The following is a 27,355-nucleotide window of genomic DNA, read 5'->3' as shown; positions in this document are numbered from 1 at the left end:
GAACAAAATTATATTATCTTCAATAAACAGAGACAATAGATACAAACAGATAACATAAGATACAAAAAAATATATAAGAACACTTTATATATATATAATACATACCCATACACACACACACACACACACACAAATATTTAGTAAACGAAGTACCAAACCCTGGTCCAACAGTTTATGTGAAAAATTTTCTGCCCTGCCAATATATTTTTTGGATGAATCTGAGGCAAGCATGACTCTATACCATACTTCAACCTCAAAGTACCACAAAGAGATCCAAAAATATTCCCAGTTCTCCCAAAGAATACCGAATAACCACAATTATTATATGTAGTCCTGATCACTGTGCTTTAAAAAGGGATAAATCAGAGCAGAAAAAGAACGTCCGCCCGCCAAAAGAAAGAAGAAAAATAAGGGGATAGTGATATGGCATGAAGGTAAACTAAAAAAAGTGACTTATGTGTGTATACATAAGAAGGCTAAAAGATGACATAATACATGTTTACTAAGGCATCAAAGATGTCAACAGGGTAAACAAGTTCCAAATCTGAAAATAACAGGACCTAAGGGTCACCAGTTAATGACTGAAATGGACAAGTAAAGGTCAGCCTAGAGGGACTCCTATTTTGACACAACGGTTTATTTGCCCTAACATATCAGTTAAATATCTGAAGCTACTCACTACGGGCCATCAATAACACAGAATATGGGTGTTGCCACACTTCCATTCTGGTGTGCCCCCCCAACTCCCAACACCGTACAACATCTAGATCCCAGACCACTGGCCTAGAACATGGGAAAAGAAAGAAATCCAAAGAAAAAGTCAGCAGTGCCCATTCCCTGCATCCTGGGCCTCCCTACTGTGATTCACACAAACTAACTCCCCTCGTCCTGATTTCACACTCATGAGGGAACCTTGTAATTTTAACTTAGCATTCTATGTATATCAGCCTACAGAAAGAAAGCATATTATTTATATTGATGTCGGCATTCTGGACCCATAATAGTAAAATACCTCACTGTAAGTTAGAAATTAACTCTTCCTAAATATTTACACCTCTGAGAGCTTGACTGATTGCATGAATTAATACTGTGAATCCACTTCTGATTAACAGTGACAATCTTAATGAGACAACCTAACCAGGTTTTCTGTCATAAAGTCAAGGACCAGAACTTAAACCTAGGTGAACTCATGCCAGGTAAATGCCAGTCCCAACTCACATGTCAGCCAGCTAGTCTCTCCTGGTGGCACCACAACCCTTCCGTACATTTTTATTTCCCAGTAAAAGTAAACAGCATTTGTTGCAGTGAAACTTGGTTTACACTCACAGGACACTTGAAATTAAGTAGCACAGTTTTCTATCTCATCCCAAAAGTTTTTTTTTTAATTTTTTAAATTTCTCCCACTTGCCTCTTCCTCAAGTAGTCTCTCCTTCTATATTAAAGCACATTACCCTAATAACAGTGGTTATATTGGCAGAGACAAGATTGAGACTAGCAGGCAGGCTGGGAAAACCAAGCCATGCTCAACCTCAGGGAAACATGGCTGGCAAACCAGATAGAACAGATGTGCCAGAACAAAGTTATATCTTATGAAAATTCCCAGATCCCAACTATTCAAAAAAAAAGCTGCCTTACAGCTGTCATACCAGGCACATTTGGGACTTCAAAACAGTCCCAGGGGAGTTTGCTTGCCTGGGTATCCACCCACATCAAGAATTTCTGAATCCTAGAAGGTCAAGCAATAGCCAAGTTTTACCAAATATAAAAACATCAACAGAAAATGAGATTTTGGAAGGTACCTCAAATACATTTTCAAATAATGTAATCCTGAATACTAAGGACACCTTTGTCCAAATGTTTGAATCAGGAAGAAAAATCTTGCATTCTAACTTTTATCTAATTAAAAATGCCAATACGCCAGCTTCCTTAAATTCAAAATTTTTAAAATTCAGTTCTATAATGCTGCCAAAGTAAAGGGGTTAAGTTTTTGTAACACACAAAGACACAGATATCTTATATATACATTATCATACACTTGAGGGGCATGATGATGCTAGGAGCTTAATAGCAAAAGATCAGTTACACCTACCACTTTCCCAATAAACACTCAAGTTAAAATGATATGAAAAAAAAGTAGTGAAAATGCAACTTAATCATTAAAGAAATAACAAGAAAATAATTAAAGAAAAATAAGAAACATGAACTTACCAGTTTAATTGCCACATATTCATTTGTGTATAAATTTTTCCCTTGAAAAAAAAAGAAAAATGTCAGATTCTACCAGCAATGAATTTTTAAAGATACCTTATGTAAAACTGTACTCTGGGGGGGTCGGGGGAAGCACATAACACGTTTAAATGAAACATAGGTTTTTGCTTCCAACTGTTTAGCAGAAGTCTCAATAACAAGGAAATATTTAAATTTATGATCAACTCCATAACATATTTAGTATTTCACCTGGATTCAGAGTAGAAAGTAATACTAATAAATACTTTAGTCCATTTATTAAAAAAAAAAAGAAAAATTCTTGTTTTGTTGGAATACTGCATACAATTTACAAAGTAATCAGTAGGCAAACACATGCTAAACTAAATTTCAAAACTAGAACCCTATATAGAAACAGGAGTACAAAATTCCTTTCTCGATCGCCACCTCATTTTAAATCCTTCATTATTATGGGATGTGATCTTAATAGGGCTCATATGCAATCTAGTAAATAGATCAAATATATAGAAAAAAATCTGGAATATCTTTAAAATAAAATTTTAAAAGTATTAGTCAATAATTGGCTTTGACAAACTAGTTAATTACTCTGAGGGGAAGAAGGGTTATTAATAATTTGCCTTATAACCAAATTAAATTCCAGGTATTTTAAGAGTTAGATATAAGCCATAAAACAAGAAAAAATATTTATCAGGCCAGTATATAGAACCCTTTTTGAGCATTAAAAATAAATGGGAAAAGATTAAAAGATCAGAAGATTTTATACAGATTTGATAGCTTAAAATATTTTAAACTTTTGTAAGTTGAAAAAAACTATTATATACAAAGAACAGGTGAAAGACAAATCAGAATAAAGATTTAATATAATTAATATGTAAAGAATTCAAATGAATTACAGTAATCATTGGCACCAGCAAGTTGAAAATAATCTAGAAAATTCCAAGGGGTCAACATCTGTAGTTCAAGTAAAATACTATGGAGAATTAAGTATACGAAGAAAATCTGATACAGAAATTAATGTGCTTCTTTACAAGTACAGTTCAAAGAATAAAAAACAGAATATTTGATTTCTGGATTTCCAGTATTCTTTCAATAAGCATGTACTATTTTTATAGTAAGAAAAACAGAACACTGATCATTGTTGTTTTTAACTGTGATAGTAACTGGCCCTGGTCACACTGCTAGTTAACACAAAATAGGTAATCATCAACTTTCACACATGTGATTTTTCCAACATAATACTCCTAACTTCATTTTATACAACAGCTAATAAATGGCAGTAAAACTTCTAGACAAAATTTCAGTCTTGGATATGCTGCCACAGTGAGCAGTATTTTCACCATAAGAATCTTTGCCACAAGCAGTATCGCAGCACAGCTAATTGCCCATGAGGCAATTTTGCTGGAAAAGATAAAACAATGAAAATAAAATTAAAAATGAACATTAAAAAGGACACAATGACACATGAAAGACTAGTAATAAAATATTTTAAAGATTCTACTGTGCAAAATGAAAATACAAAAAATATCTGAATACATTTAAAACGTGTATAGATTCATGATTATAGTTGTATTATGGTATATCTGAGAAAAGGTGACACTTCCTTTGTCAAAGTCAATCATTAAGGATTCAGAATCTCATGTTGGACCTAAGTTCCCTACAACATAAAAAAACTAACTCGGGCTTCCCTGGTGGCGCAGTGGTTGAGAATCTGCCTGCCAATGCAGGGGACACGGTTTCGAGCCCTGGTCTGGGAAGATTCCACATGCCACGGAGCAACTGGGCCCATGAGCCATAACTACTGAGCCTGCGCGTCTGGAGCCTGTGCTCCGCAACAAGAGAGGCCGCGAAAGAGAGAGGCCTGCGCACCGCGATGAACAGTGGCCCCCGCTTGCCGCAACTAGAGAAAGCCCTCGCACAGAAACAAAGACCCAACACAGCCAAAAATAAATATAAAAATAAATTAAAAAAAAAAAAAACTAACTCTAAGTCTCCACAGATATCCCTGGAAATAAAATGAACAATCGAGGGATGCTCCTATTTATTATTAATATATGTAACCTATATAACTGGTAGTAAATCTCTAGACTACATTTAAATGTTCCATCACATGACCAGTCTTTATGTTTTATCAAATCATCTAAGCCAGATTCTGTACCAAATACAAAAATTCTGTCTCCATAATGTTCTCCACTATCAAAGAGCAAAAATTTTCACCATTTTCAAGAAACTTACACTCATCAGGAATCACGTAACCATTTCTTTACGGGGAATAGGAAGAGCTTGATTCTTCTTTTGCCTCCAACTTCTAATATTGCATGATAAATCTGATAAAGACAGCATTAGAGCGCAAGCTGTTGTATCTAAATTAGCCAAAGAATTGACAATGCTCTGGATGACTGCTGTGAGTTACTAGCTGCTTCTTTATATTTGCTATAGCTTGGTAAGCTTTTGGTTTGAGGTGTGGCAGGGATGACTGCATTCCCTGAAGGATCTGCAAAGTGATGTTCTCATTTTCTAGTATTGTATGCAATCTGGCTTTTCACGCTCTTATGTCATACCTCTAGTAAGTTTTCTTATCATTTTATTTTCTATCAAGTCAATATATGTAGTTGTTTTATTCACTATTTTAAGACCACCACGCTACTCGTTGCTATTTAGACCATTATGAGGCCTAAGATTTATATAAAATAAAAATATAAGGAGGTTAGGAGGTTGGGATAGACACACTACTATATATAAAATAGATAATCAACAAGGACCTACTATATAGCACAGGGAACTCTACTCAATACTCTGTAATAACCTATATGGGAAAAGAATCTGAAAAAGAATAGATATACATATAACTAAATCACATTGCTGTACACCTGAAACATAACACTGTAAATCAAGTATACGACAATATAAAATAAAAATTTTTTTAAAAAAATGAAAGCACTGCATCAGTGGAGAAGTGAAACCAAACTGTCAACCAGTCAAAACCAAACTGTCAAACCAAAATGTCAACCAGTTATTTTATCTTTTACAGCATTGAAACCAAATTGTCAATCATTTATTTCACCCTTTACAGCAAAACTGCCTTATGGCCAATGAGTTGTATGGCCAAACAGTAAAACTGCTTGCAGCAAAGACTTATGGCGAAAATACCTAGAACCGTTGCCACCACTGTACAGCAGTGTTTGTTCGTATAAATATTATAATGCTTTTCTGAGTTTTGTCCTTATTTTATAAAAATTAGTGAAAAAAAAAGCATTCATTCTAATGCTAAACAGCATGAGTCTCATAAACCCGTCACCCTTATCATAAAGATGGAGCTCAATAGGAGTACCCAAAGTGGTGAATGCTAAGCTATAGTGAGGTACTCACTGAGCCCATAAATATAAAAAAATTTTAGAAAACATACCATATTTTTAGCCAGTAAGTTCAGCATTTAGATGTGCCTTCATATATAATTTCAAGAATGCGTTATGTATAAAATTGTAGTCTTCCTCTAGTAAGCTTGAGGTGAATAATTTAATGGTACAATGAAAAACTTAATCTTGAGGAACTGGTGTCTAACAAAGGAACAATTGTGTTTTGAGTCTAAATATGGAATTTATATTTCCTCAAGACATTATCATCTTTTCATAATTATCCTGTATATGATATTTATTCGCAAGCACACAGGGAAAAATATTCATAGGACAAGAAGTTAGGTTAAACACAAATTCCACAGAATCAAAATAAACCATATACTTCTAAAAGTACTGTTTTTGTTGGCATTTACATGGTCAAATGTCTACTTTTAAGTTGCAGCAGAAAGTACAAAATCCTAAAAGCGTCACCTTTTTTGAACATAAGAGATTTTGCTGAACTTTGAGGGTTATATTTATAAAGATGAACATAGACTGAACAACACTACCAATGCATTTTTGTCACCTTGCATAGGCACAGCCTTAAATAATTGGCTTTCAATCGATATTTGTTATATATATGAACTAACACTGCATAGAATATGTGTTTGTGGGTAAAATACGAGCGAAAGAGAGGGAGTGTATGTATAGAGGGAATGCAGTTAAGAGAAGGCTCCAAGTAGACTGGTTCCAGTTAACTGATGTTTTAAATCCAATTTCAAAAGACATTTCCAATAGAGCTTTGTGCCACACTGAACTTGAAAAGATGGTTTTACCAATTCTGTGGCATTTGGGTGGTCATTATTATAAAACTATGTTCTACAGAAACTACATATATGTTTATATCAGGGATTACTAATTAACCAAAATATACCTGTGCCCCTTCCCTAATAATAGAATGCCCAAGTTTTAAAATGGTTGTCCAGCTAGACTAAATTTCTAGCCTCTTTCTCAGCTTGGTGTGGCCATGTGATCAAGTTCTGGATATGAGTCAATGTTAAGGTATGTCGCTCCCCACTTCCAAGAATGAACATGTGCTCTTCTGGCCCTTTTTCTTCTCCTTGCTGGCTGGCTGGCTGGAAGAGAGACTGAAGCCACATACTGAGGATGCAGAGATACCCTGACAGCTCTGGGTGCTGTCCTTCTGGTCTGTGTTATGTGAAAAAGAAAGAAACGATTTTGCCTAACACCACTATATTCTAGGTTCTCTTTGTCATAGCATCATAGTCTATTCCTTATTATTACATTTTTCAGATAATTTTTAAGCTTCAGTTAGTAAAAGTAGAAAATCAATAAACATTCATAAAAATGATGAATCCACTCAAATCTGTATATTTACTTGATATATACTGTAAGGCCTGCAGAATTTTCAACAAAACAATTCTTAAATATAAACAATAAATTAAGAAGAGTTATAAGCTATACAGGAACAAGAGGAGAAAAAACAAAAATAAAAGAAGTTATAAAAACTCCTGTGGTCTACTTAATTATATCAAAATTTACAATATCTTATTTCAGATAATGGGAATTCATAGACAAATATGTAACACCCTTGTTCTGTGTTCCTTTGCGTCATGGTCAGTCAGGTGTAGCCACAAGAGGGGACACAGAAGAAGCTCAGGAAAACAAAGTTTATTATACTCCAGTTCCTAGAAAGGGGGTCACAGAAGAAGCATCATGTTTTGGTCAGGTGGTAGAAGACAAGAGCAAGGGAAGAGCTTAGGCCAAGGCCTTTATTGGTGTTTCTGCAGGAAAGGCAAGGCAGGGCAGGGTAAACAGCTTAGGACTAGGTAATTTGAATAATTCTGTTAGCCTTTGGTGGGCAGGCTCTAGTTGTCTTGTACTTGGCCATGGGATGAGTTAAGGAAGAGGAAAATTGCCTCCTGGAGTGTATGGGCCAGAGAGGAGGTATGGCTCCGGATTGGTTAGTTTGCAGATCAAGGCATGCTCCCAGTTGAGTCCTTTGCTATCTTTAAGAACTGGCTAGCCTGTAGAGGAGCAGTCTCTCCACAGCTAAAAAGGTTTTGAGGTTTTTTTGTTTTTGTTATTAAAGCAATGTTATGTTGGCTGAACTGTAAAGCAGAAAGGTATTCCATATATTCTGGAATACATCTGCAGTAAGAGGTCTCACCTCAGGTTTTTTTTTTTTTTTTTTTAATTGAAATATGGTTGACCAGAAAGGTTTTTTTAAGATGTTAAAGCATCATGGGAAAATAAAAAATATATACAGTATAACCCCACATTTTAGCTAGCTTTGTTTTGTCTCATTCAGTGCCTGTTAAAAGCATTTCTAGGGGTTTTGGTTGACTGTCTAAGCTAGAAATACATCTAACATGCAGCAGGATGCAAGCCTTACCACAATACAAAGATAAAATAAAACCAAAAATATATCAATTCATCATTTAACAATTAAAAATACAGATAAAAATGATAGTAAATACATTTACTTAAATTTAATTTTAGATTATTTCAAAAGTTCAACAATTTTTTTTTAATCTCAAGGCCAATTTTTATGTCCAACTTTCTTTTTTTTTCCTGTACTTTCAACAGAGGGTAATAGTGTCTCTCCTTGGGGCATTTAGAAATGGCAGTGGAGGTTGGGGGAAGGGCATTTGGGGTTGTATGTGGAGATGCAACTCCTATTTAGTGTCCAAGAAGTCTGAAGTTCTAAACACCATGCAGTGCACTGGACAGTCCTCTACAAAAAACAACAACAACAAAAAACTGTCCAGCCCAAGGTGCTAATAGCATCTTTGTTGAAAATCACTTACCTGTAACATATATACCTTATATTCTTTCTTACCCAATACTAAGCACAAAAATTTCAGTGCCAGAAATCAAATGTCTATTAACATGGTTTTAAAGAAAGCACCTTAAGAATTCAAACCAGCTTTTAACATTAGCATGCTTATCCAGGTACAGAAAGAATGATACTTATCACAACTTTTTCTGTACAGAGAAATCACTTGGGACCTTTAGAAAAATGAATAAAACGTCCCTTTATTTAGTAGTCTATCAAGAAAGAAAAATATGATTAAATTAGTTCTGCAAGTGTATATGTTACATGTATCATAAGTGCACATAAAACACAGTTACATGTATAGATAATACATTTAAATAAATAGATGTACACAAATATATAATAAAAACCCATAGATAGATTAGGTACAGAGAGATAGATAAATAGATGATGGATGGATGGATGGATGGATGGATGGATGGATGGATGGATGGATGGACTAGTAAGTCATCTTATGCCTATTCCTGCTCATTCACAGACTGCAAAAGAAAGGGTTATTTTGCTGTTTTTTCAGTACATAGCATATATAGTTTCAGTATATATGGGTACATATAGTTTCTCATATTGCCCTAGTTAAAATGCTCCACTAGATTGTTTTGTGTGTATACACACACACACACACACACACATATATACATACATGCACACACACAGATGTATATATACATAGTTATTTTGAAATAAATTACATGAAACCAATTTTGAATAAAAAAAGGCCGAAGTACTACGGTACTATAGTCATATACACAAAGAGAGATAGAGTGACAGGTGAAGTACAAATATTTATATAAGACAAAATATATAGCTATAAAACTAATTTATATAAATAAATTTAAATAAATATACATATAACATGCTATAATTTTAATTAAAAACAAATATCTTGATATCTTTTAATGGAGCAGAACAATCATTGTTTTCCTAAAACAGGCAAGTATAGTGCTGGTCCTTTTACACTATTATCTAAATTTAATCTTCACAATAATTTAGGAAGTGGAAATAATCCCATTTTAAAGTTGAGAAATCTGAAGCCCCACATAGTTAAATGACTTATGTATTCCATAATGGCAGAGACAAATTTTATATTTTTCTAGTGTATCATCAGTGCCTAATCATGCCTCATACATAATACTGTAGACATGCGATAAATTTTGAATGGATAGATGGATGTATAATAGTTCAAGGTTGGATAAGTAAACAACCCGGTTTTTTTTCTAATGCCAAAATCAGAAACAATTTAAGAATTTCAAAATATCTAATTCAATATCCTTCAAAAAATAAAACGTAAAACATTCACCCTTACAAATATTTGCGTCCCTTCTAAAATGCAGAAGAGTCTGTCAGACACATCATTTAACAGCAATGTACAAAATATGTCATTGTCTTTTATTTCCTTGCTTCATTCAAAGATTTAATGTACATTAGCCACATAAAACAGTAATAAAATGAAGGAATAACTACAAATTAGAGTGTTTTACAAGATGAAAAAGGAGAAGTCGAGTAGATGAACATACAATTGCGTATATTTCTAACACTAGGGTTGAATCTAATGAAAATTGTGAAGCCAAGTTTTTTCTTTTTATTTCCGAAGTTTACACTCTTGCATTGACCAAAGAGCCCTCAGGGTACCTCAATACTGACTCCCATAAAACTGTGCTACCCTCCTTCTTATTTCTCTTCAGTGAAGATAGCCACATCTTTATTGTACTAGGAGTTAAAAATGTAGATTTGGATCACGAGTCCATCTTAAATTGTTGTGTGACATTTGGCAAGAAACCTTCCCTCACTGAGTTTCAAATGCCTTAAATGTAGAGTTAGGAGGTTTAAATTAGACCAGTGTTTCCCAAACTTACCTGATTATAAGAATAAACTGAGTCAGTACTTTGTGTCCCTTATTAAGAATATAGATTCCTAAACTACCCTGGATATACTTGGGGGAAGGGGAGAATAGATTACAGCACTGTAAATTTCACTGATTTTTGATGCAGTTTCAGCATATTACCTTGACTTTAAGCCATACATATCCTCCTAAAGTAACCAGTTACTAAATGTTTTCAAATCAGAAAAGGTAGCCTAAATATCATTCCTAAAAAATACATTGCAAAGGCTTTCCTGGTATCTATTTCAGCCTGCTGGGGCTTTTAAATTTACTTTCTTTTTTCTCATATTCTGGATGGTTTATCTCAAGTAAACAGACATTGTTATACTAGGGAATTACTGACAAATGAAAATAGAAGTATATTAGAAATTCCTAATATCTATATTCTTTAAAATTACCACAATTAAACAACTAAACAATTAAGTAACTAAATCATTTCATTAAAAAGTATCTTTCATTTTAAAAAATGCTCCCAACTTTATGGAATAAACAAAATAGTCTTACCTAATCGTAATTCTCCAAAATTCCCACATCCAATTTTTTTTCCGACTCTAAAGTTAGGTCCAACCATTAAAACTCCAGAGGATGAAGAACCAGTTCCTCGAGTGTTGTGTCCTGACCGACCACTGGGTCGTGCCATTCTATCATCTGATTTGTCCTTGTCTTTCTTTTTATTATCCATATCAAGTTTGCGGTACTCCACTTTGAATTATTTAATCAAGACGAGCACACTGAAATAGGGTATCGTGAGAATAGGTACATCACTAAGTAACTGTACCAGGTGGGTAATGTTAACATTCAAATTGCAGTAGGTAGTCAATTAACTGGTGCGTGTTCATCCCATTCGTAAAATTTTTCTCAGTTTTCTTTTCAGCAAAACATGTCTTCAAAATTATCTTTTCAATGATGTGAGCTAATATTGATAGTGACCTAGAATAGTAAGAAAAGAAAATCAGTCAACTTAGAGAATTAAAAAACATATGTTTGGGAAATTAATAACATAACCAAAGTTTAGGCAATGGACTATTACTATTTGTTGATGCCCACTGAAATCAAACCTCAGTAGACTCTTAATCATTACCCTTTATTCCTATACTTTAATACCAAAGGGATCACAAAAACGTTTTAAAACCAAACAAAGAAATCAGGGATTTGGTTACTTCTTTAAAATAAATAAAAGTAACAAAAATGTATTGAGAGGGACTTCCCTGGCGGTCCAGTGGTAAAGAATCCACCCTCCAACGCAGGGGATGCGGGTTCAATCCCTGGTTGGGGAACTAAGATCCTGCATGCCATGGGGCAACTAAGCCCGCGTGCCACAACTACTCAGCTCACACGCCTCAACAAGAGAGCCCACATGCCGCAAACTACAGAGCCCATGCACTCTGGAGCCGGTGCACCACAACCAGAGAGAGAAAACCCACACGCCGCAACTAGAGAGAAGCCTGCGCACCACAACGAAGAGCCCATGTCACAACGAAAGATCTCGCATGCCACAACTAAGACCCAACATGGCCAAAAAAAAAGAAAAATAAATAAAATCACTGTTTAAAAAAAAATGTATTGAGTGTTTCATAAGCCAATATACATTCACTAACCAAGTCCTTCCAACTTAAAATCATTTCAATTAAAAAAAAAATACTCAAAGAATTCCAGTAAGTCAATATAAGATTTTCAATTTAAATTAAAGCAAAAAAAGAGAATACATTTCGCAAATTAGTAAAAGATCTTAATAAAAATATCTTCCACATATTCATACACTTAATAATTTTCAAAGACTTTTCAAATATACATTCTAATTTGGTCTTCATTTATTCAAATATTTATTACCCATTAAGTATATATTATTCATAACTATATATGGGAATGGAGCAATCATAACAAGGGTTGAAATAAATAGTATTTTCTGATCAGCTTTTAGCAACCCACCAAATATGCAATTATTCCTAACACCTAATCTATTTATAAAGTTTCTTATTATATTTGTTATACTCAGTATTGCAGATGAAACTATAAGCATCTGTTTGGTATAAGTAAAATCGAATCATTTTTACATATACTGTTTGCTCTCTTTCCAGCTATAATAGAGTAACTAATACTAAACTTCCCCTCTTGCTATAAATAATTATGAAACTGGACAAAACATATGAAGCACCTGTTTTCAGGGACTGGATAATAGGCAGTATAAGAGAAAATAGAAACACAGAAGGTGATTTCCACCATCACCCAAGATCCCCAGCTAGGGACAATTTTCTGACTACAGCACAGGGAAATGGAGGCTCAGGCAGTGCACAGTGATCATAGATCAGAGTTTGGGACTGTTGAAGCTAGTGGAATTTGCAGGAATTCACAGTACTGAAGGTGAGGCAGTTGTACAGTTTTAGGGATAGGAGGTGACAGGGCAGAAGCTAGGATAGCAGACAAAGGCTACTATGGGGTTAAATAAAGAATGGAGATACTAAAGGCTGTGCAGTGCTAGAATATCTTAAAGTTCCTATCTAGTCATGGTGGAGGAACCTCATTAATATCTCAGAATTCAGCTGAAATACCAGAAAGACCAAGTCTTTAGAATAAGGACCATACCCTAGAGTAAGGACTACTATACACTGGCCCAACTAAAGCCTAAAACCAAGCCTAGATAGGATTAAGAATACCTCCAATTACACTAACTACATTCCAGAATGAAACTTGACATGCTTAAAAAAACAGAGGAAAAAAAAACCCAAAATCAGACTTCCAACAATGTTGAATTCATAATGTCCAGACATGAAAATGAGCAGTAAATGTGACATGCAGCCAGGAAACAAAGCCATCAAAGGAAACAGACTCCAAGATTACCCTGATATTGAAATTAGAAGACAGGACTTCAAAATTACTAAATAGCTGTTAAAGTCCTATTACATTAAAGAAAGAGACTGGAGCAGAAAAAAATATTTGAAGAAATAGTGGTTGAAAATCCCAAATTTACTGAAAAACATTAACCTACAAAATGAGGAAACTCAGCAATCCCATAAAGGATAGGTACAAGGAAAATTAAACCTAGGTACATCAAAGTGCAAAAACCCCAAAATAAAGGGAAAATCTTGAAAGCAGACAGAGAAAAACTACACGACATACAGGTGAACTTCTAACTTCTTATCAGAAACAATGGAGACCCAAAAGAAAATGGGAGAATACGTTCAAAGCAATGAAAGGAGGAAAAGAACTCTCAACCCAGAACATGACATCCAATAAAAATTAGTCTTTAAAACTGAAAGTGAAAGAAAGCCATTTTCAGATGAAGGAAGCTAAGAATTAGTCACCAGCACACTTGCACAACAAGAAATACTTTTTAAATAGTGCATTAGGCTTAATTAAATCACATGATACCAGATAGAAATCTGAAACTTTAAGAAGAAATGAGGAACACTAGAAATGGGAAATGCATGTGTATTCATTTCCTTAAAAGATAAATTACTCTTTAAAGCACAAATAATTTCTTAGTGTCACTTATAACATATGTGGAAATAAAATATATGTATAACAACAGAAATGGCAGGGGCAGGTAGTAAATGGAATTATATTATTTTAAGAGTCTTATATTTGTTAAGAATGAAGTGGTTCAGTATTAATTTTAAGTAGCCCATGACAAGTTAAAAATGCATATTGTGATACCTAGACCAAATACTAAAAATTAATTACAACAGAAATATCTAAAAAGTTAACACAAGAAATAAAGTGGAATGACAAACATTTGATTAAAACAAAAGAAGAGAAATAAGAGATATGAGACAAAAAGGAAAACAGCAAGAGAATAGACTTAAAAACACACATATAGGGCTTCCCTGGTGGCGCAGTGGTTAAGAATCTGCCTGCCAATGCAGGCGACACAGGTTCGTGCCCTGGTCTGGGAAGATCCCACATGCCATGGAGCAACTAAGCCCGTGAGCCACAACAACTGAGCCTGCGCGTCTGGAGCCTGTGCTCTGCAACAGGAGAGGCCGCGACAGTGAGAGGCCCGCGCACCGTGATGAGGAGGGGCCCCCACTCGCCGCAACTGGAGAAAGCCCTTGCATAGAAACCAATACCCAACACAGCCAAAAATTAATTAATTAATTAATTTTAAAAGACAAACAAACAAAAAAACACACACATATAATGAAAATGGATCATATTTTCCTAATAAAAGGCAAAAGGCTATATTAAAAAATCAAGATCCAACTATATGCTGTCTCTAAGAAACAACTTTAAATACAAAGACACAGATAGACTGAAAGTGAAAGAATAGAAAAAGAGGGCTTTCTTGGTGGCGCAGCAGTTAGGAATCCTCCTGCCAATGCAGAGGACATGGGTTCGAGGCCTGGTCTGGGAAGATTCCACATGCCGCGGAGCAACTAAGCCCCTGCACCACAACTACTGAGCCTGTGCTCTGGAGCCTGCGAGCCACAACTACTGAGCCCGTGCACCACAACAAATGAAGCCCACATACCTAGAGCCCGTGCTCTGCAACGAGAAGCCACCACAATGAGAAGTCCGCGCAATGCAACAAAGCATAGCCCCCGCTCACCACAACTAGAGAAAACCTGCGCACAGCAATGAAGACCCAAGGCAGCCAAAAATAAAATAAATAAAATAAATTTATTTTTAAAAAAAAGAAAGAATAGAAAAAGAGATACTATGCAAACAGCAAGTATAATAAGCTTGAGAGGCTATATTATCATACAAAGTAAACACCAAAACAAGGGAGTATCTCCAAAGATACAAAGGTCCACTTCATAATGACAAAAATATCAATTCAACAGAAAGACATAAAAATCATTATAATGACATAAAAATGAGCAAAATGAAGCAAAGACTTTAAAAAACAATGATTTGTTTGAAATGATTGTTTGAAAAAGACAATCATAGTTGAAATGTTAACACTGTTGTTTCAATAACTGATAAAGTAGAAGACAAAAATATCAGTATGTATACTGATACAGGAGATCTAAATAATACCATCGATTACCCTGAACTAACTGACATTTATAAAATACAATATCCAAAACTGAAGAATAATATTCCCTTTCAATGTTCATCAAGAAAGATCATATGCTGTCATTATTTAAGTCTCAAATAACTCAAACATTAGAGTATACTCTCTGATCAAAATAGAATTAGATGAGGAAACAATAATTATATGATATCTAGAAAATCCCCAAATATTTGAAATTTAAACACACTTTTAAGTAACTCATGAGTTGAAAAATAAGTCAGATGGGAAACTAGAAAAAATTTTTCACAGAATAATAAGGAAATATAACACATTAAATTTTGTAGGTTGCAACTAAAGCAATGCTCAGAACAAAATTAGAAGCTTTAAATGCCTACATTAGAAAAGAAGTTTTTTTTTTTTATAAATTTATTTATTTATTTATATTTATTTTTGGCTGTGTTGGGTCTTCGTTTCTGTACGAGGGCTTTCTCCAGTTGTGGCAAGCGGGGGCCACTCTTCATCGCGGTGCGCGGGCCTCTCACTGTCGCGGCCTCTCCTGTTGCGGAGCACAGGCTCCAGACGCGCAGGATCAGTAGCTGTGGCTCACGGGCTTAGTCGCTCTGCGGCATGTGGGATCCTCCCAGACCAGGGCTCAAACCCGTGTCCCCTGCATTGGCAGGCAGGTTCTCAACCACTGCGCCACCAGGGAAGCCCAGAAAAGAAGTTTTTAATCAATGATCTAGATTTTCTCCTTACAATGTCAGAAAAATTAGACATAACTTGAGGAGGTACTTTAATAGCGCTATTGTTAATATTCCATAGGCTTACATGAAAACATAGTCTTAACAAGTGAAAACATTGGAATTCTCGGCAGATAAATAGGAGAATATCAAAGAAACAAAACAAAACAAACAAATAACCGAAACGCTAGAATAAAAAGGATCATATCTGAAATGAAAAACATCATTGGATACACTCAAAAGTAGACTGGATAAAGCAGAAGGTATCAACAGACCTGAAAGGAGATCTAAATAAATTATCCAGGGAACAAAATCAATACAACAGAGAAAATAAAGCCAAAGTTTACTCTTTGAACACAGTCAATAAAATTGGTACTGCCTAGTAAAAATGATCAAGAATAAAAAGAGAAAATATACAAATAACCAGTAATAAGAATGAAAGGAGGGATATTACTAAAGATCTTATAAATACTATAAGAATAAAGAACTATTATGAGCAACTTTATGACAATAAATTTGATAACTTAGATGAAATGAAAAAATTCTTTGAAAAATCCAACATAGGGATACAAGATGAAACAGAAAATATCAATAGTTCTGAATCTAAATTGAATTTCTTAAAAAAAAAAAAAATATTCCCATAAAGACAGTATCACTGGTGAATCTATCAAATATTTAAGGAAAAAAATAAGACTATTCTTACAAAAACTCTTTCAGAAAAAACAAGAATAAGGAATACCTGTCAATTTACTTTGTGAGATCAGCAGAACTCTGATAAAAAGCCTGGCTAACACTTGAAGCAAAGAAAATTAGACCAGTGTTTCTCATAAGAATAGATACAAAAAGTTCTTCACAAAATATAAGCAAATATATAAAAAGTTTAATAAATAATAATCAAACAGGGTTTAATACTAGAAATGTAAGACTTAATATTTGAAATAAATTCACCAAATTAGTAGGAAAAGAAAATATCTCGACAAGAAAATACATTTGACAAAATTCAACCCGTTAATGATTAAAACCTCTCAGTAATCCAGAAAGAGAATCAAACTTCAACCTAATAAAAGGGTTTTTCCTACAAAAAAAACTACAGCCAATATCACACTTAAATGGTGAAACACTGAACTCTTCACCAAGACTAGGAGAAAACACAAGAATGTTTGCTCTCAGATCTTCTATTCAACATTGTACAGAAGAACTAGCCTGTACAATAAGGCAAGAAAAGATGCAAAGGCATGAAAACTAGAGAGGAAAAGGCAAAATTGTTGCTATTCAAAGACATCATGATTGTGTGTGCAGAAAACCTTATAGGGTGACGTCATCAAGAAAGCAACACAGGTCATTCCAAACTTCAGTCCCCCCTCACAAGAAGACCAACTAGCAACTATCCACCGGCAACACTAAAAAAAAAAATCCCAGAACCCGGGGGTAAGGCTAAAGCACCCTCCTGGACCAGAGAGACAGAGAAGGGTAAGAGGAGTGGCTATACTCTGACCACACTGTCCCTCCCCCAAGCCTGGCACAGCACCACACCTACAGGGCCCCCCAAGCCTATGGTTTCTCCAGCAGGAAAACAAGAGTCCAAGACGGACATCCAGCTCCCCAGGTATGGCTGGATGCTTCCTGGGAGGCCCACTCAGATCTCGCCTCATCAGGATTACTGAGGGAATCTGTGGGAATCATTAAAGAAAAAAAAAAAGAAAAATCTCAACAGAACAATAGCAAGTAAGGATATTGAATCAGTAGTCAAAAACCTCCCAACAAAGAAAACTCCAGGCAAGAATGAGGAATAAATAGAATTCGCAATTCCTGATGGAAATATAAAATAGTACAACTTTGGGGAAAAGTTTGATAGTTTATTGTAATTAAAATATATACCTATCCTATGACCTAACAATACCACTCTTAGGTATTTACTCAAGAGAACTGAAAACATATGTTTAGAGAAAGACTTGTACACCAGTATTTATAGCAGCTTATTCGTAACAGCCAAAAACTGGAAACAATCCTAATGTCTATTAACAGGAGAATAGATATATAAACTGATATATTCATTCAATGGAATACTACTCAGTAAATAAAAAGGAAAGAACTGCTGATACATGTAACAACATGGATGAATCTCTCAGATATGAGATTGAGGTAAGTCAGGCACAAATGAGTACATATTATATGACTCTTGTTATATGAAGTTCCAGAATCAGCAAAAATAAGCTGTGGTGACAGAAATCAGATCAGGTGTTGCCTAGGGTGGTGGGAAGTTTGGAAAGTGGCATAAGGGAACTTTATGGTGGGAAAGGAATGTTCTATATCTTGATTGGGAGGGGATTACACAGGTGTATACATTTGTCTAAACTCTTCAAACTATACTAAAAATCTATGTGTTATATTATATGTAGATGATGCTTCAAAACATGACTTTTAGAAATAACCCACACCAAAAATAAATCAAAGCTATATCTCTAAGTTCATGTTTTTTCCCTATTACAACTTTATCATAAAACTCACCTGAAAACACTACAGTTTTTTAAAGTTAATGAACATACACATATTTTATTTTAGACTGTTTTCTTTAAAATGGCCCTTCTACACTTTTTCTATTTAGAAGTAATTTCCCATTTGCAATGTTTCATGTTATTTTCAATATATAGCTTTTTGTTTACCAAATATCCAAAATACATTCTACATGTTATAAGAATTCAAATAATACAAAGTAAAAACACCCTTGAGATGCCCATACCCCTTGTCCCTCATTCCGCTTGCTCTACTCAGAGGTAAACATTATTTTCCATTTGTTTTGTATGGTCCAGACCTTTTTTGTAATATATTTATGTATAGCAGTATTTGTAAGTCTGCTTGTTTGTTTTACAGAAGAGGTCAGTGTAAAGCCTCTGAAGAACCAAAACTTCCTCACAAAAGAAACAGCATTTGAAAGCATATCATACATTGAAAAACTTTTGCCTTTTCCCTTTCACACCCCACCACTCCACATGAACCCTGGAGGAGCAAGGGCCAGCATAATGAATGGCTGAGGAGGCAGGAAGAAAAGTCAAGAGACAATGCCAAATTCCTTCCCCAAGAGAAATCCCAGAACCAGTGGCCAAGCCTGAAACTAGGAGGTGGGAAAACAGAAGCAGGAAGAAGTGATCAATTAGCTTAAAATTGAACTTCAAATATGGCACAAGTGGGGCACGCCTTCAAGATGGTGGAGGAGTAAGACGTGGAGATCACCTTCCTCCACACAAATGCATCAGAAATACATCTATAGGTGGAACAACTCCTACAGAACACCTACTGAACACTGGCAGAAGACCTCAGACCTCCCAAAAGGCAAGAAACTCCCCATGTACCTGGGTAGGGCAAAAGAAAAAACAAAAAAAAAGAGAGACAAAAGAATAGGGATGGGACCTGCACCTCTGGGAGGGAGCTGTGAAGGAGGAAAGGTTTCCACACACTAGGAAGCCGCTTCGCAGGCAGAGACTGCGGGTGGTGGAGGCAGGGAGCTTCAGAGCCACGGAGGAGAGCACAGCAACAGGGGTGTGGAGGGCAAAGCGGAGAGATTCCCGTACAGAGGATAGGTGCCGACCAGCACTCACCAGCCTGGGAGGCTTGTCTGCTCACCCGCCGGGGTGGGCGCGGGCTGGGAGCTGAGGCTCGGGCTTTGCAGGTCAGACCCCAGGGAGAGGACTGGGGTTGGCTGCGTGAACACAGCCTGAAGGGGCTAGTGCGCCACAGCTAGCCGCGAGGGAATCTGGGAAAAACTCCGGAACTGCCTAAGAGTTAAGAGACCATTGTTCCCGGGTGCGCGAGGAGCGGGGATTAAGATCATCGCCTAAACGAGCTCCAGAGACAGACGCGAGTGACGGCTATCAGCGCGGACACCAGAGATGGGCATGAAACACTAAGGCTGCTGCTGCAGCCACCAAGAAGCCTGTGTGCAAGCACAGGTCACCATCCACACCTCCCCTCCTGGAAACCTGTGCAGCCCGCCACTGCCAAGGTCCCGTGACCCAGGGACAATTTCCCCTGGAGAACACACTGCGCCTCAGGCTCTTAATAATTTTTTCTATTTTAATAACTTTATTTTCTTCCTTCCTTCTTTCCTTCCTTCCTTTTTCTCCCTTTTCTTCTGAGCCGTGTGGATAACAGGCTCTTGGTGCTCTGGCCAGGTGTCAGGACTGAGTCTCTGAGGTGGGAGAGCCAAGTTCAGGACATTGGTCCACCAGAGACCTCCCGACCCCAAGTAATATCAAATGGCAAAAGCTCTTCCAGAGATCTCCATCTCAACGCTAAGACCCAGCTTCACTCAACGACCAGCAAGCTACAGTGCTGGACACTCTATGCCAGACAACTAGCAAGACAGGAACACAAACCCACCCATTAGCAGAGAGGCTACCTAAAATGATAATAAGTTCACTGACACCCCAATACACACCACCGGACGTGGTCCTGCCCACCAGAACAACAAGCTCCAGCCTCATCCACCAGAACACAGGCACCAGTCCCCTCCATCAGGAAGCCTACACAACCCAGTGAACCAACCTTACCCACTGGGAGCAGACACCAAAAACAACGGAAACTACGAGCCTGCAGCCTGCGAAACAGACACCCCAAACACAGTAAGCTAAACAAAATGAGAAGTCAGAGAAACACAGAGCAGATGAAGGAGCAAGGTAAAAACCCACCAGACCAAACAAATGAAGAGGAAATAGATAGTCTACATGAAAAAGAGGCAGAGTAATGATAGTAAAGATGATCCAAAATCTTGGAAATAGAATGAAGAAAATACAAGAAACATTTAACAAGGACCTAGAAGAACTGAAGAGCAAACAATGATGAACAACACAATAAATGAAATTAAAAATTCTCTAGAAGGAATCAATAGCAGAATAACTGAGGCAGAAGAACAGATAAGTGACCTGGAAGATAAAATAGTGGAAATAACTACCGCAGAGCAGAATAAAGAAAAAAGAATGGAAAGAATTGAGGACAATCTCAGAGACCTCTGGTACAACACTAAACGCACCAACATTCGAATTATAGGGGTCCCAGAAGAAGAAGAGAAAAAGAAAGGGACTGAGAAAAATATTTGAAGAGATTATAGTTGAAAACTTCCTCAATATGGGTAAGGAAATAGTCAATCAAGTGCAGGAAGCGCAGAGACTCCCACACAGGATAAATCCAAGGAGAAACACGCCAAGACACACATTAATGAAACTATCAAAAATTAAATACAAAGAAAAAACATTAAAAGCAGCAAGGGAAAAGCAACAATTAACATACAAGGGAAACCCTATAAGGTTAACAGCTGATCTTTCAGCAGAAACTCTGCAAGACAGCAGCACGTGGCAGGACATATTTAAAGTAATGAAAGGGAAAAACCTACAACCAAGATTACTCTACCCAGCAAGGATCTCATTCAGATTCAACAGAGAAATTAAAACCTTTACAGACAAGCAAAAGCTAAGAGAATTCAGCACCACCAAACCAGCTCTACAACAAATGCTAAAGGAACTTCTCTAGGCAAGAAACAAGAGAAGGAAAAGACTTACAATAACAAACCCAAAACAATTAAGAAAATGGTAACAGGAACATACATATCAATAACTACCTTAAATGTAAGTGGATTAGATGCTCTAACCAAAAGACAAAGACTGGCTGAATGGATACCAAAACAAGACCCATACATATGCTGTCTACAAGAGACCCACTTCAGACCCAGGGACACATACAGACTGAAAGTGAAGGGATGGAAAAAGATATTCCATGCAAATGGAAATCAAAAGAGAGCTGGAGTAGCAATTCTCATATCAGACAAGACGAAGAGACAACCCTCAGAATGGGAGAAAATATTTGCTAAAGAAGCAACTGACAAAGGATTAATCTCCAAAATATACAAGCAGCTCATGCAGCTCAATATCAAAAAAACAACCCAATCCAAAAATGGGCAGAAGACCTAAATAGACATTTCTCCAAAGAAGATATATAGATTGCCAACAAACACATGAAAGGATGCTCAACATCACTAATCATTAGAGAAATGCAAATCAAGACTACAATGAGGTATCACCTCACACCGGTCAGAATGGCCATTATCAAAAAATCTACAAACAGTTAATGCTGGAGAGGGTGTGGAGAAAAGGGAACCCTCTTGCACTGTTGGTGGGAATGTTAATTGATACAGGCACTATGGAGAACAGTATGGAGGTTCCTTAAAAAACTAAAAATAAAACTACCATATGACCCAGCAATCCCACTACTGGGCATATATCCTGAGAAAACCATAATTCAAAAAGAGTCATGTACCACAATGTTCATTGTGGACATGGAAGCAACCTAATTGTCCATCGACAGATGAATGGATAAAAAAGATGTGGCACATATATACAATGGACTATTACTCAGCCCTAAAAAGAAAAGAAATTGAGTTATTTGTAGTGAGGTGGATGGACCTAGAGTCTGTCATACAGAGTGAAGTAAGTCAGACAGAGAAAAACAAATACCGTACGCTAACACATATATATGGAATCTTTAAAAAAAAACCAAAAGGTTCTGAAGAAACTTGGGGCAGGACAGGAATAAAGGTGCAGACGTAGAGAATGGACTTGAGGACACGGGGAGGGGGAAGGGTAAGCTGGGACGAAGTGAGAGAGTGACATTGACATATATACACTACCAAATGTAAACTAGATAGCTAGTGGGAAGCAGCCGCATAGCACAGGGAGATCAGCTTGGTGCTTTGTGACCACCTAGAGGGGTGGGATAGGGAGGGTGGGAGGGAGATGCAAGAGGGAGGAGATATGGGAATGTATGTATATGTATAGCTGATTCACTTTGTTATACAGCAGAAACTAACACACCATTGTAAAGCAATTATACTCCAATAAAGATGTTAAAAAAAATTTTTTTTAATGCCAAAAAAAAAAAAATGGCCCAAGTATTTTTAACACCCCAAAATAAGTCTTGCCAAAACTGAACTTATTCCTATAAATATGTGGCAAGAATCAATGGAAACTGACCAGGATATCATTTATGAGTGGGGGAAAAAAGAATAATCGAAGTATAGAAGTAGTGGTTAGTGAGAAATGAGGCTGTTTCGTATTTTACTCCATCCTTTTTACCACATTCAAGAAACTGTTCAAAAACTTGTCATACTAGATTTTTTTAGTTTTTAAAATATATTTAACAAATTGGATTTTTGATTAAAATACTTTTTATTAAGGATCTCAAAGAGTGCTAGTACTTTCCCTGTTGTTGCACCTATCAAACAGTATTAGTATCGACAAGTTTGTCTATAGCCATGGTCAGCAAACTCCAGCCTGCAGGCTAAATTCAGCCTATTGTCTATTATGTACAGTCTGCAAACTAAGAATCGTCTTTATATTTTTACATATTTGGGGAAAAAATTAAAATAATATTTTGTGACTCATAAAAATTATATGAAATTCAAATTTTGGTGTTCATAAATAAACTTTCATAAGAATGAATCCATGCTAACTCATTTATGCATTGTTACAGCTGCTTCATACTACCAGAGAAAAGTAGTTTTGAGACCATATGTGGCACTCTTATCATTTCACAGTGCTGCCCAGAGCATCACAAACTGCAGTGATTTTCATGCTTTTAAGGCACAGTGAAGTCTGGATTATGTATTTCCAATTATAATAGATGGCAAAGCACTGTGTTTATTATGTAACGAAACTACACTAAAGAATATAATATACTTGGACATGACCAAAAGTATTAGTTTTCTATTGCTGTGTAACAAATTACCCAAAACTTAGCAGCTTATAGCAGTACATTTATTAGTTCACAGTTTCCGTGGATCAGAAGTCTGGGCACGGCTCAGCTGAGCCATTTGCTCAGGGTTTCACAGGCTTCATTCAAAGTATCAGCTAGACTACATTCTTATCTGGAGGCGAAAGTGGGAAAGAATCTTCTTCCAAGCTCCTTCAGATTGCGGGCAGAATTCATATCTTTGCAGTGTATAACTGAGGGCGTCAGCTTTTTGCTGGCTCTCACAGGCCACCCTCAAGTCCTACATGGTATCTACAGTTCCTAGAAGCTGCCTACAGTTCCTTGCCACATGGATTTCTCCAACATGGCCACTTACTTCTTCATGCACCTAAGAAAAATCTCTAGCTCCAATCTTTTAAGAGTAAGTCTTAAATAAGGCAACATAACCTGCTCTCACAGCTAAATCCCAATCTTTGTACCCTGCTCCAATACACCAGTTCTCCCAGGTCTTGGAATCCCTGCCATCTGCTTCCAAACCTCTTTGATGCTGCCTGCCTGTCTATGTACTAGAAAGAGCACTGGATTAGAAAAAAGAAGTCTTAAGAGTCCCAACTACTTGTGAAGCCTTAGGCAAGGCTTAATCTGTCTAAGCTTATTTTAATAATTATAAAATACGAGGATTAGACTAGGAGATTTCTGAGGATATTTTTGTATTATACACAATATTATAACTGCCTGTTGCATTTGATGACAAGGACTCTTGTTATATGTAACTTGGTGATCTCTGAACCTAGCACACTGCCAGGCACCTAGGACAGTCAATAGATATTATACATTAAGAAATGAGTTTTTTCTATCTCTAAACATTTGTAGGTTTTAGTTGCGTGATTCCCACCTAGAGCTCTCTCAGTTACATATCACCACACCCCCTAACATCAGTCTCTTCATTCACCTGAAGCACATCGCTGAACCTCACCAACCAGTGTAATACTCCCAAGTACTCCCAAGAATTTCCTGTATGTGACAGCATTCCCTTGCCTGAATTACTCTTCTAATACGGTCTATGTTTGTGCCTTCGGTACTGATTCATCCCAACACCAAAGAAAAATCAGCTCTGAAAACTGCAGATATTCTTTCAGCTACAGCTAATACCAGTACATCAGAAGTCACAAATCCAAATGCCCAGAGACGAGGAAGGTAACATAAAGAGAGTGAATCAAACTGAGTATGAGACAATAAAGAGTACTAGGGGTATGGCAAACTGGAAAGCAAATACCCCAATTAAAAAAGGCACCTACTACTCAGCTGTAAACAATTGCTGCCATTCAGGAACATCAGATGTTCAAATTTTTGAAGAAAATCCAGAAACCTGGATTTTACATAAAATCTCTCTAGTTGCTATTTGCTGAGCACTTACTGTGCTAAGTATTTTAAATAGATTAACTCATCAGTTCTCACAGTTATAAGATACTATTTCAATCCCTATTTTTACCAATAAGGAAACTAAAATTTAGAGAAGTTACACAAGTTGACCAGCATCATAAAGTCAGTAAATGGTATAGTGAGAATATGATTACAAAGAGTCAGACTCCTGAGTTCATATTCTTACCCACTTTACCTCTGGTGATGTTTTTGCTAATTCTCTGACCTCCCGAAGTTTGAACTGTGCCTTTCTCTCTGGATCAGCACCGTCGCTCTGTCCCTTCTTGCCAACCTATACTGTCTCTCCCTACAATACCTCAACGTCGCCAGACCCTAATTTGAGCCAACATAGGAGATGGGAGGGGGTACTCACCAGTCAATAAGCCCCGTGCATGTGCACAGGGCTCTGAGACATTTATGAACAAAAAGACAATATATATACACAACAGCAAAAGAAACGTTAACCCACAAAACTGCAATGTGTTTCCTTACTATGATACACCCTCCTGTGGTGATATTAGATTTTTTTGAGTTAACAACTGCAACTTTGTATTTCCCTATCAATAAGAAGGCTTAAAGGGAGACAAGAAATATTAAAAAACTTCTGGAAGATGGGAAGAAAAGAAGCATATATATTTTTTTTTTAATAAATTAATTAATTTATTTATTTTTTTGGTCGCACTGGGTCTTCGTTGCTGCACACAGGCTTTCTCTAGTTGCGGTGAGCAGGGGCTACTCTTTGCTGCGGTGCACGGGCTTCTCACTGCAGTGGCTTCTCTTGTTGCTGAGCATGGGCTCTAGGTGCGCGGGCTTCAGTAGTTGTGGCACGCAGGCTCAGTAGTTGTGGCTCGCGGGCTCTAGAGCACAGGCTCGGTACTTGTGGGGCACGGGCTTAGTTGCTCTGCAGCATGTGGGATCTTCCCGGACCAGGGCTCGAACCTGTGTCCCCTGCATTAGCAGGCGGATTCTTAACCACTGGACCACCAGGGAAGCCCAGAAGCATATACTGACAGATGAAGCAATGAAGGAAGCTAATGCCCAAACTAAGTACTGGAGAAGACCACATCAGAGTAAGGAGCTGATCTGCCAGACAGGCTTCCAAAAGTCTTCCTAAAGGAAGTTAGGTGAAAAGGTAATAAGCAGGAGTGAAAAAGGGAAGGGAGGCAGGGACAAAATGGGGGGAGGTGGATAATTGCTACTAACTATTGTTACTGTCTCCTATGTAAAAGAACAACACAAAACAAAAAGAAAAATAAATCTCTAAAGAAATCAAAGGAAGTTCCAAAGAAGTGGGGAGGGGGGAGTATTTGCTGGCATCACAGAATAAAACCTGTCCCCATCTGGCATTTTAATGTATCTGTGGGAAGGAAGGTGATCTCCGCGTCTTACTCTTCCGCCATCTTCTTCTCCACCCCAATCTGGCATTTTAAAGAACTCTTTGCCTAAAGACTAATTCCCTGAGTGCATACCTGATGTGGAATGTGCCAATCAGTAAGCCCCATCTGTGTAAACAAGATCCAAGAGACTGATAAAGAAAAAAGCAGCAAACAGAACGACAAAGAAAACCCAAGCCATTTACGCAGAAATATTAACCTATCACTCCTTCACAAATATGAACTGACAATCAAGAATCGCTAGATTTATGAAGAAAGGTAACAATATGAAAGAAAAATACCCCCCAAAAAGCAAATTTTAAAAAATATGAAAACTAAAAAAAAAAAAAATCCTCAGACACTTTTGAGAAGGACAATAATATATACACAGAATAAGAAAATCATGCTATATTATATGGAATAATCAAAGACAAGGTGGGAGAACGATCCTATTATGTGAAACAAAAATATAAAGAAACAAAAAATAAAGGAAAAGAGACAGAAAGAAGCAATCCAATACCTCCAACTTCCAAATAATAAGAGAAATTAATGTGAAGGACAGAGGAAGTTAAGAAAAAGAAATTTTTCCTGAGCTATAGCAAAAACAGCCCAGAGAGCTAATCAAGAAAGAAAACTAACCCTGGCATTCTACTGTAAGTCCTAAAAGTGTAAGCAAGCTTAATTGATTTTCAGCTTTTAGAATCAATCTTATCCCCCCAAAAAGCAAGATAAATGTTACTGAAGAAAATATAAATTTTTCCAACCTTAACAGTGTTAAAATAACACTACAACTGACAGATGCTCAGCTGTTAAGGGGGAGTAGAAGAGGTAG

At 36.7% G+C, this 27,355-nt stretch overlaps 1 protein-coding gene across 7 annotated transcripts in view; it reads right to left on the bottom strand.

The window, feature by feature from the left end:
- Window positions 1-27,355, bottom strand: part of CSNK1G3 (casein kinase 1 gamma 3) — a 128,314-nt gene that overhangs the window by 79,200 nt on the left and 21,759 nt on the right. For all 7 annotated transcript variants that reach the window (XM_036847136.1, XM_036847133.1, XM_036847135.1 and 4 more), the window contains exons 2-3: window positions 10,802-11,227; window positions 2,209-2,249 (exon numbers count right to left, since the gene is read on the bottom strand). In XM_036847136.1, the coding sequence (XP_036703031.1) occupies window positions 2,209-2,249; window positions 10,802-10,979 (219 nt within the window). In that variant the 5' untranslated portion in view covers window positions 10,980-11,227. The remainder of the gene's footprint in view (window positions 1-2,208; window positions 2,250-10,801; window positions 11,228-27,355) is intronic.

The sequence above is a fragment of the Balaenoptera musculus genome, chromosome 3, assembly GCF_009873245.2.
Source record: "Balaenoptera musculus isolate JJ_BM4_2016_0621 chromosome 3, mBalMus1.pri.v3, whole genome shotgun sequence".
In the NCBI taxonomy this organism is placed as follows: domain Eukaryota; kingdom Metazoa; phylum Chordata; class Mammalia; order Artiodactyla; family Balaenopteridae; genus Balaenoptera; species Balaenoptera musculus.
Note: the sequence above shows the minus strand (reverse complement) of the source record. Positions and strands in the feature narration are given on the sequence as shown.